Source organism: Cariama cristata, unplaced genomic scaffold (assembly GCF_000690535.1).
Source record: "Cariama cristata isolate BGI_N322 unplaced genomic scaffold, ASM69053v1 scaffold10677, whole genome shotgun sequence".
NCBI lineage: Eukaryota > Metazoa > Chordata > Aves > Cariamiformes > Cariamidae > Cariama > Cariama cristata.
Genome location: NW_009628432.1, coordinates 13,455 through 24,478, shown reverse-complemented (window position 1 = coordinate 24,478; position 11,024 = coordinate 13,455). Strand labels below are relative to the sequence as shown.

The window sequence follows — 11,024 nt, the reverse complement described above, 5'->3', positions numbered from 1 at the left end:
GAAAAGAAGTCGTATACAAAGTATGTTTTCTTGTTCTAAAAAGTAACGCTTTTCTCTGAAGCGGCAATTTGTTCACCATCACTGGCAGCCATCTGCTCCTGCACTAAGATTTGTGGGATCTATGGCTCCACACCTGCAGATAGGGAAATACAGCCCAGTGCCCACTCTGAGAAATTAAGAGAGGGATAGTCAGTTGCTTCCATTCTCAGTCAGGGAAGGAATTTTCCATGAAAAATTTAGATACAATTCACTTCAAAATCTACGATGTCAAATTTGAGTGGTTTGGGTTTTTCGTGGGGGGGGGTTGGTTTTGGGTTTTTTTCTTCTTTTTTTCTTTTTAAGTGTCCTGTATATGAAAATATCTGTCAGATAATCTTCTCCTAATGATGAAAACATCGGTCATTGAGTGAACAGAACAATTCAGATGACTGGTAAAGAACATGCAGAGATCTTCCTCTGTATTGAATATCAAACCCAGCCCAGTTCAGCAGCACCACCTACTGTCTCCCCCATCAGTACAGTCAGTCACCACAGCCCACTTCCTGCACAAAGGTAGCCAAACAACAGCTAAAATTGCTTTCCAGCAAGGGCAGTTTTCAATGTTAGACCACATGCTGAACAAACAGCAAACTTTACTCTCATCTTTTAATCCACGAGAGAATTGTCCTTCGTTTCTATGGGAGAAGAACACGGACCACAAGACAAACCTATGTCGGGAAAGAAATTGTTCACCCTTTAGGGATTACAAACTCACATTTTTTTCAGCACTACATTCATGTATGCACAAGTTTGTGCGGAGAAACACGATTTTCAAGATGTTACAAGTAGCACATAAAGAAGAGATCTGGAGCATGCCCTTCAATGGCTCACAGAGAAAAATACAAAAGGCCAATTTCCTAATCTTCCTCCAAAGTAAACTCTGTGTATTTTAATAGTTAAATTCTGTTTTGAACTTTTTTTTCCCTCAAAAGATACTCAAAACAACTAATGACATCACAAATGGGGAGTGAAAATGGATTTACCATAGAAGAGTTTTGTTAGACTCACTTTTCAGTCTTTGGGTTTACCGCTCTACATGGAAAGGCTAAGCAAAAGCTTCTAATCTTCTAAGTAAAAGCTCTGATAGAACAAGTCCAGACTCGACATTGCTGTTGACATCAGACAAAGCTTTCATACTTCTGTATTACTTTCTGCTAACATGACAACAGCTGTTCTCCACCTCACTTATTTGAATAAATAAAGAACATACACCCATTCTTCCAAAGATTTATTTCTAACCACTGCTTGCTAGCTGGAGTGAGCCATTGTGTGTACAATTACAGTACATACTAATGCAGAAAAAAGCCTCAGTTTTTCCACTCTATGGGCCACATGATGACTCTAAACAATGAAAGAACAGTCTATTCCAACTGAAAGTACATATCCTGCCATGACTTTTCTTGCCGTTCTACTGTATCATTGAGCAAAAGTGTAAGCTTTCACCTAGAATGCACTGCCTCATACTGGTTAATTGACCCTAGCCTCTTTAAACAGAAGAGAAACTATATTAATTCATCACCTTTTTCTCCTGCTGTCTGAAAATCTGTTCAAAGCAGAACATGTAAGTAAATGATAGTAAAAGAAAGGAAACACAATAAAAGATCAAGAAAAACACAACATATTATAAAAGAGAAATCTATACTACTTTTAACTCATGTGACTAGAACATAAGCACCTTAGAAGAAAGACAATGTGGCACAAATCTGCATGTTCAAATTTTAGCCACCGACTCAGAGTTAGAAAGAATGCAAATAAAGAAACTGATAAGTCTTTCAGGAACCAAGTGCTCTGCCATGACTACTTCTTCCCATGGCCCTTGCTGGGCAAGTAAAGCACCTACAGGCAGTAGCTGCTGTGTTTAGTTTGAGACAGCCGAAGTAAGTACACCCACATGATACACAGAGCTTACTAAGGATGACAGCCAGCAAGCAGATGGGAGAGAAAAGCTAGATACAAACTGAGGCCTTCGATCCAAACAACTCCAAATTTAAAGACAGAAAACATGTCAGCCTTGTTATGTATGTGTATACTACAAGAGAATTGAGTTGCATTAGTAAGGCAAAAAATGCTTACCTTGAACACTAACTCAGAAATAGTAAGTTACTTAGACTGAGAAACAGACACCAGATAAAGACACTATTTGTTAATACTGCCCAGCTTTGCTAACAGTAGCTGAGATCCTGTAGTGCTACCAGCAAAGGCTGCATGCACCACTGCACCCCTCAGTTACAAGTGTTTGAAGCAGGCTTGGAGGACTGATATTAGACAGCATGTCATTAAGACGTTAAGAGGCAGCATGCCTCTCCTCGGACTGCAGAGCACTGACATCATCCCCACCCAAACATGTGTCCGCACAGTTGTCTCACCTGGTGAATAACGTAGATGCCGTAGTCCAGCTGCTGCCTTTGTAGGAAGGGATGGAGGTGCTCCAGGAGGTACAGCAGATGCTTCTCTCGATTGCGGTGTGGGATGAGGATGGCCATACGCTGCAATGCTGAGCACTCTGTAGGGTGATACCGGCCTTCGGCTACCTGAGGGTTCTCCTTTTCCACTTCTTCTAGCGTGAGAGATTCTTTGAAGGCGAGTTTGCTGGCACCTTCTGTAGGAGAAGCACAAGAAGTTTTCCTGAGTCGTTGCTGGTTGTGGCTAGTCCAGTGACCTAATGAGGCACACTCTAATCAGCATAAGAAACCCAGGTTCAAGCCTCAACTGCTTTCCCTGCCTTTCCAAGAGGAAAGTAGTGCTACAATGGTATTATGTGGGCAGTGGAAGGAGAGGGTATTGAGCATTTAGTTGCTTGAACTGATTATAGAGTAGTGATGATTAAAAAAATATATTTAAAAAAAAAAAATCAAGAGAACTTCCACCCTACTGCAGGAGGATTGGCCAGAAATAGCTGCCTGGGCAAAACAAGAGGAGAAGGAAGTGGAAAGACACATAGGACTGTGGCCATGCGAAGTCAACTCTACTTCAAGCATGCAAAAAAGCGTCACAGGCTTAAGGCTATAAATTTGTCAGATAAAGTGTACCAAGGCTTTCTGTAGCCAAAACAAATTTTCATCATTTCTCTTGCACTGAGCTATCATTCTAGCCCCTTCGGACTCAGCAAACCCATGAAAGAACAATGCAGGCAACTGTGACTGCCACAGCTGCTGTGCGTTTACTTAAGGACTGAAGGACTTTACTGAAGTTTACTTTACTGAAAGACTCAGGGGGGGGGGGTCCAAAGTGGCAGTGCTCAAGCATCTAATTGGGAAATAAGCCAGGCCAACCAGAACAGTGACAAATGTTCCTTAGCTGCCTCTCAAGATAAGAGCCAGAAGGCCAGCCACCTCAAGGGTACGTATGGATATGGTGGATCCATCTCCACCTCCCTGGGAAACCTCCATGCTTGATTACTTCTCTGAAATGCCTGTACACCAATGCACACAGCATGGGGAATAAACAGGAAGAATTAGATCTGTGTGATGTTGCAGGGCTGTGATCTTATTGCCGTTAGGGAGACATGGTGGGATAGCTCACATGACTAGAATGCTGTCATAGAATCATAGAATGACAGAATCGTTATGGTTGGAAGAGACCTCAAAGATCATCAAGTCCAACCACATACCCAACGCCACCATGCCCACTAAACCATGTCTCGAAGTACCACGTCTAAACGTTTTTCCAAACATCTCCAGGGACAGTGAGTCCACCACCTCCCTGGGGAGCCTGTTCCTAAATTCATAGATGGCTATGTACTTTTTAGGAAGGACAGGCCAGGAAGGTGAGGTGGTAGAGTTCCTCTTTATGTAAGGGAGCAACTGGAATGTACCAATCTCTGCCTAGGGGCAGATGAAGAATGAGTCGAGAGCTTATGGGTAGGAATGAAGGGGCAGGCTAATATGGGTGACACTGTTGTAGGAGTTTACTGCAGGCCACCTGGTCAGGATGAGGAAGTCAATGAGGCCTTCTACAGACAGCTGAAAGCAGCCTCATGATCACAGGCCCTGGTTCTCATGGGGGACTTCAACCACGCTGATATCTGCTGGAAAGACAACACAGCCAGGGACACACAGTCCAAGAGGTTCCTGCAGAGCACTGAGGATAACTTTTTGACACAGGTGGTGGCGGAGCCAACAAAGAGAAGTGCCCTGCTGGACCTTGTACTAACAAACAAAGAGGGACTGGTTGGGGATGTGAAGTTTGGAGGCAGCCTTGGCCACAGTGACCACGGAGTTCAGGCTCCTGTGTGGAAGAAGCAAGGCAATAAGTAGGATTACTACCCTGGACTTTGGGAGAGTTAACTTGGGCCTCTTCAGGGACCTACTTGGAGGGATCCCATGGATTAGGACCCTGGAAGGTAGGGGGGCTCAAGAGAGCTGGTTAATATTCAAGCACCACTTCCTCCAAGCTCAAGATCTGTGCATCCCTATGAGCAAGAAATCAAGCAAAGGGGGCAGGAGACCTGCATGGATGAGCAAGGAACTTCTGGCAAAACTCAAATGGAAGAAGGAAGTTTATGGAATGTGGGAAAAGGGCCAGGACACTTGGGAGGAACATAGGAACACTGTCAGAGTGTGCAGGGATGTGATGAGGAAGGCTAAGGTCCACTTGGAATTAAATCTGGCAAGGGATGCCAAAGACGACAAGAAGGGCTTCTACAAGTACATCAGCAGCAAAAGGAGGCTAGGGCAAATGTGGGCTTGCTGTTGAACGAGGTGGGTACCCTGTTGACAGAGCATACAGAGAAGGCAGAGTTACCGAATGCCTCCTTTGCTTCAGTTTTTACAGCTATGGCAGGCCCTCAGGAATCCCAGACCCTGGAGGTAAGAGAAAATGCCTGGAGAGAGGGAGGCTTTCCCTTGGTCAAGGAGAATCAAGTTAGAGATCATGTAAGCAAACTGGACACCCACAAATCCATGGGCCCCAACGGGATGCACCCACAAGTGCTGAGGGAGCTGGCAGATGTTATTGTTGAGCCACCCTCCATCATCTTTGAAAGGCACTAGAGAACAAGAAAGGTGCCTGAGGACTGGAGGAAAGCCAATGCACTCCAGCCTTCAAAATGGGCAAGAAAAAGGACCCAGGAAACTATAGGCCAGTCAGCCTCATCTCCATCTCTGGAAAAGTGATGGAACAGCTCATTCTGGATGTCATCTCTAAGTAGGGGGAGGAAAAGAAGGTTATCAGGAATAGTCAACATGGATTCTCCAAGGGGAAGTCATGCTTGACCAATCTGATAGCCTTCTACGATGGCATGACTGGCTAGGTAGATGAGGGGAGAGCCATGGATGTCGTGTACCTTGACTTCAGCAAGGCTTTTGACACTGTCTCCCATAACATCCTCATAGGTAAGCTGAGGGAGTTTGGGTTAGATGAGTGGCCAGTGAGGTGGATTGAGAACTGGCTGAATGGCAGAGCTCAGAGGGTCGTGATCAGCAGCACAGAGTCTTGTTGGAGGCCTGTAGCTGGTGGTGTTCTGCAGGGGTCACTTCCAGGTCTGGCCTTAACTTATTCATCAATGACCTGGATGAAGGAATGGAGTGTACCCTCAGCAAGTTTGCTGATGATACAAAACTGGGGGATAAAAAACTGGGAAGAGTGGCTGATACACCAGAAGGCTGCGCTGCCATTCAGCGAGACCTGGACAGGCGAGAAAGTTGGGCAGAGAGGAACCTAATGAAGTTCAACAAGGGCAAGTGTAGGATCCTGCACCTAGGGAGGAATAACCCCATGCACCAGTAGAGGCTGGGGGTTGACCTGCTGGAGAGCAGCTTGGCAGAGAAGGACCTGGGAGTCCTGGCGGACAACAAGTTGACCATGAGCCAGCAATGTGCCCTCATGGCCAAGAAGGCCAATGGTATCTTGGGGTGCATTAGGAAGAGTGCAGATAACAGATTAAGGGAGGTTATCCTCCCCCTCTGCTCTGCCCTGGGGAGGCCAAATCTGGAGTGCTGTGTCCAGTTCTGGGCTCCCCAGTCCAAAAAAGACAATGAACTACTGGAGAGAGTCCTGCAGAGGGCAACGAAGATAAGGGGACTGGAGAATCTCCCTTATGAGGGAAGGCTGAGAGAGAAGAGAAGACTGAGAGGGGATCTGATCAATACTTATAAATACCTTAAGGGTGAGTCAAGAGGATGGGGCCAGACTCTTTTCATTGGTGCCCAGCGGCAGGTTAAGAGGCAACAGACACAAACCAAAACTCAGGAAGTTTTAATCTTAATAGGAGAAAGAACTTCCGTACTTTGAGGGTGACAGAGCAGTGGAACAGGCTGCCCAGAGAGGTTGTGGGGTCTCCTTCTCTGGAGATATTCAAAACTCACCTGGATGCGTTCCTGTACAACTTGCTCTAGGTGAACCTGCTTTGGCAGGGGGGTTGGACTGGATGATCTCTAGAAGTCCCTTCTAACCCCAACCATTCTGTCATTCTGTAAGCAAATATGGCTTGGGGCAGGGGTGGGGGTGTGCAGCTAGACAGCATCTTTTTGGACTACGTCAGGGAAGAGGGAAGAATCCAGCTTCCCAAATAAATCCCTAATCAGGTTAACAAAAAGGAAGAGAAAGATGACAATGACGTGATACTGCAAAGCAGATGTCTGGTGCTGCTAGCAATACCAAGACAAAAAAAAGTGGACCAATAAAAAAAGGTCAAAGCAAGGAAACAATCACCTATTTGAACCTTCAGCATAAGTAGTGCTAACCCCAACACAGCTGTGAAGTCCTTCAATTGTCAAGACAGAGACAAAAGTACATCTAATAATGAAAAGGCAAAAAATTGAGGAAAGGTGAAAAGACTTGTGGTTGAGATAAAGATAGTTTAATAAAAAAAAGCAAAAGCTGCACACATGAGCAAGGCAAAAAGACAAAATTCAATCATTACTTCCTATTGGCAGTCAGATGTCTAGCCCTGTCCTGGGAAGCAGGGCTTCAACATGTATAGCAGTTGTTGGGAAGACAAACACTGTAACCATGAACACCCCCTCTTCCTCCCTTCCCTGAGCTTTTATTGCTGAGCATGATAAACGGTGTGGTCACATGGTATGGAATATCCCTTCAGTCAGGGTCAGCCGTCCTGGCTATGTCCACTCCCAACCTCTTCCCCACCCCCACTCTACCAGACTTTAGGGACCAGGGAAGAGAGAGACAAAGCCTGAAGAGCATGCAAACACTGTTCAGCAGTAGCAAAGTCACTGGTGCATTACCAAAGCTGGTTTAGCCACAAATCCAAAGCACAGCACCATACAGGCTGCTATCCTAGCTAGACTCAGCACAGGCACTCAGTGCCACAAGTTGCTTCCTCATCCAGAAGTGCTTACTGCAACTAGTTGCGTTGTATTTGTTTCACAGCAAAAATGTCTAATTGTAAAACTGCTAGGAAGAAAACCAAGTCAGTAGTACCAAAGCACATGTAACATGTTAGAAAGGAGAGGAAAATATCATCACTTACGCAGGTATGGAGACACAGCGGGGCAGTGACTCTGAAATGACTTCTCCGTGGGAACTCCCACAATTGATTCGGTCCTCTCTTCCTTTTGACTGTCTTCCAGGCTAGTTACCTTTCTGAAATCCTCCATCACGCCTTTAGCTTTAGAAATTTCCTGTCTGGAGTCCACAAAGTAACTGAATGTGGCCCATAGCACCATCAAACACAAAGTAACAACCACCAACACTTTGAACTTGTAGAAGAGGCGAAAGCTATATAAGCTCAATGCCATGGCGCTCTCCGATGCACAAACTGCTTCCTCCGCTCTAATGCCAAGGCAGGCCACCGTGCACCCAGTGGGAATGAAACCAAAGGTCCTGAGAAAAACGTCACAGTAAGGAAGGAAAGCTGCCTGCCACACTTCCCGTGGTTTTGCAATTCATGGAGCCATGGTGCTGTTCACTCTTCAAATGTCAGAAAATATAACTTAACCTAGGGGGGTGGGAGAAAAAAAAAGTTTTTAACCACTCTGCTGCTGTACCTTCACAGTCTTCACGAAAACAGATTATACTTGCTATTCCTTTCACACTTTGTCATGAGACACTGACCTTTGGTCCCAGCTCAGCCATAAACCACCTTCACGGTTTTAGGCAAACCACTTTCCCGCTCTGTTCTCCACTCCCAATCTTTTTTTCCTCCCTCCTCCCTCCCTGCCCTCCCAATCAGAAAGTGCCATCGCTACCTCATGCTATGTCTCTGTACAGTGCCTGGCAATACACAGGCTTTACTACTTCTATTCCTACCAAAATTAACAACAGTTGCAAGGCAAGAGATTTTGCTGGCGACGAGTTAAGTTAGCTCCCCCCACCAAAAGGAAAACCACATGAAACTCTGCAGAATTAAAACTGGTTTCTTCTGAAAGAGAGCATTATCGATGCTATGTTGCTCTGCACAATGCAGTGTGAAACCTGCAATGCTTGACTGGCATCAGAAATCATTCCTCTGTACGTGCTGTCGGCCAGTACCACCTTGTGGGTCTTTGCCCAGTATTCCCCTCTTACATGCCGCTGCTGGAGGCAAATCTTCCTGCTTTTCAAGAGAAAGGTTGTTTTTCAGTGTTAGGTGTGTGAGGATCCAATCCTGTGTTCTGTTTCCTGCCCTCTTTCAAGAGCTCCATTTTCATACAGCCTTTCACTGCCATCATACTATAAAGTTACTATGCTAATACTTTCATCTGTTATTATCATCTCATAGCAGAGAAAGAATGACATTTTAATAAGAGCGCTTTGATATGGAACACACACAAGAAAATTGCCACCTGTGAAAAGAACAAGGACTGAGGTTAAGTGAAACAAAGGCAGTGATTAAAGACAATGCACACAGAACAGGATGGACCTAAGAGAAGAAACACAAACCCATGGAAGGTTATTTTATACCAGCTTTCAAAATATACACGAGACCCTGGAGAGGTATCATAGCCCAGGTAAACTATGGAAAAGTATGCTGATTCACGGGGATGTATGCGAGAGCCAGACCTAGGACTGACAAGATGGACTACTCGACGTACTGCCCAAGCTTCTCGGGGTTCACTAGGCATGACCAGCTGCTGTCCCTCCCGGCAGGCACTACCCCAAGCAGCTAACCTGCTCTCTCCATCCACATGCAATGCACAGTGCTGCTCCAAGGAAGCGACAGAAGAGTTTTCAGTGACCTTGCCACTAACAGTGAGGGATCTCCACATCCACTTCAACTACAAACAGAGAAGGAAGGGGAAAAAAAAAAAGGCTACAGGAGGAGGAAAAAAAATAAAGGAAGGGAAGAAGGAAAAGGGAAAAAAAGAGGCAAGGAAGCGGTTCTCAAAAAGAAAAAAAAAGCCATGTCATAAAAAAGGTCATGTCATAAAAAAGCCATGTCAAGAAAAAAGCAGTCATACTAATAACCATTTTTTTGAGGGGGTTTGCTGGTTTTGGTGGGGTTTTTTTTCCTCCCATCTGGTCTTCAAGAACACAAGGACATAATCACCAAAACAAAGAAAGAGGGAAGCCTGAGTTCCTCTTAGTCCTCCCCTCCCTGTCTCCTGGCCCTCAAGACCACAGTTTCTAATGAATTCCTTCTGTTCTTAGATAAATTACACTGGAGACCATGTGGGTGTCTGCCTGATTATTTTCAAAGACATGGAAAAATTAGTGTAGTGCTCTCATTTACATCCTTTCCCCTTATTTTCCACATGGGAAACCATCAGAATAGCCTGTAAGGTATTGACAGCATAGGTCTCTACTACTCTCCAAAGGAAACCTGAGAATGAACAGAACTAGTTTTTCTTCTGTTGATACCCATTAGCTCAGTAGTCAGAACAGGGAAGGCAACACCAGTAAGAGCAACACCTAATATCCAATTGACCTACAAAATAAGGAAATCTACACAGTTCAGAACAGCTATATACATTAAAAAAAAAGAAAAAAGAAAAAGAAAAAAAATCAAGAGTATCAGCAAATCTAAGCTGCATGCTGATGACAGCACACACTACTTCTTTATATTGTCAGTTTGTAATAAACTGGAAAGCAACTTCGAGGGGCAGTCAGTAACACATTTCACAGATACAGTAAGCTCGACTAGTTTCTGAAGGTAATTTACTTTATAATGCTAAGAGGAGCAAAACACTATCCAGCTTGTGTGCTATCCAATGGAACAAATACAGACTTCAGACCCAAATGCAAACAAATCTCAGGCCTCAGTTATGAAAATCTTTACACTCGCTTAGCACACCTCTTTGGTGTGTATTTACTTAAATACTGGGGTAACCATACCTCTGTCAGTTCTCTCTCCTATACAGCCAACATTGACAACAGAAGAGTGAACTAGAAACTTTTTTCTCCTTCTGCATCATCATAGCTGTTCAATGAATATATTTTGTTTCAGCAATGAATTTTACTTTTTACATTTTACTGAGTCTTGCTGGCAGACATGCCATAATAATATAAATTAGCAGCCATGGTACCCTAACAGGTGACAGTAGAAATGTCATACTGATATACTTTGAGTTAAATAATTCCAGTTTTTAGCTCAACTAATAAGCAGTAAACAGGATAACATTTCTTTTTGACTACTGCCAGCTGAAACATCAGTATGTGCCTTTCAGCCCAGCATTACTTCCTAGTTAGCTGTCATTAGCTGTCATACCAGGGAAAGACAGGACAGAAGTGATTCTGAACTGCAGCTTTGTTCATATTTCAGCTCAGCTGCTGAGAGCTCTGATTCACAACTGCAGCAACTGAGGAAATAATGGTCAAAAATGCTTTACCTTGTTATCCCATTGTATATCTTCACTGAAACGATAGGGATTCCAATAAAAGAAAACATCCACCACCCCCTGCCAGTTTATACTCTGCAATAGCTGCATACAGAAAATCAGTGATAAGCTATATGAAGAACTTAAGAACCGTAAGCACTGTGGACTCACGGGTAATATTACCCTGTAATTATTACATCAAAGACCTTATAACTTGCTCATTTAAACTCTACTTACAAGTTTCCATGGACTAATCTAAACTGCTGCCTTCCATAACCTCTCAGTTACTGT

The 11,024-nt window shown here is 44.2% G+C and overlaps 1 protein-coding gene across 1 annotated transcript in view; it reads right to left on the bottom strand.

The window, feature by feature from the left end:
• The window catches only part of B4GALT4 (UDP-Gal:betaGlcNAc beta 1,4- galactosyltransferase, polypeptide 4), a 17,681-nt gene extending 9,945 nt beyond the window's left edge, over positions 1-7,736 (bottom strand). Inside the window, exons 1-2 of the mRNA XM_009704821.1 lie at positions 7,469-7,736; positions 2,406-2,638 (exon numbers count right to left, since the gene is read on the bottom strand). Coding sequence (XP_009703123.1) covers positions 2,406-2,638; positions 7,469-7,736 — 501 coding nt within the window. The remainder of the gene's footprint in view (positions 1-2,405; positions 2,639-7,468) is intronic.
• Positions 7,737-11,024: the final 3,288 nt, after the last annotated feature.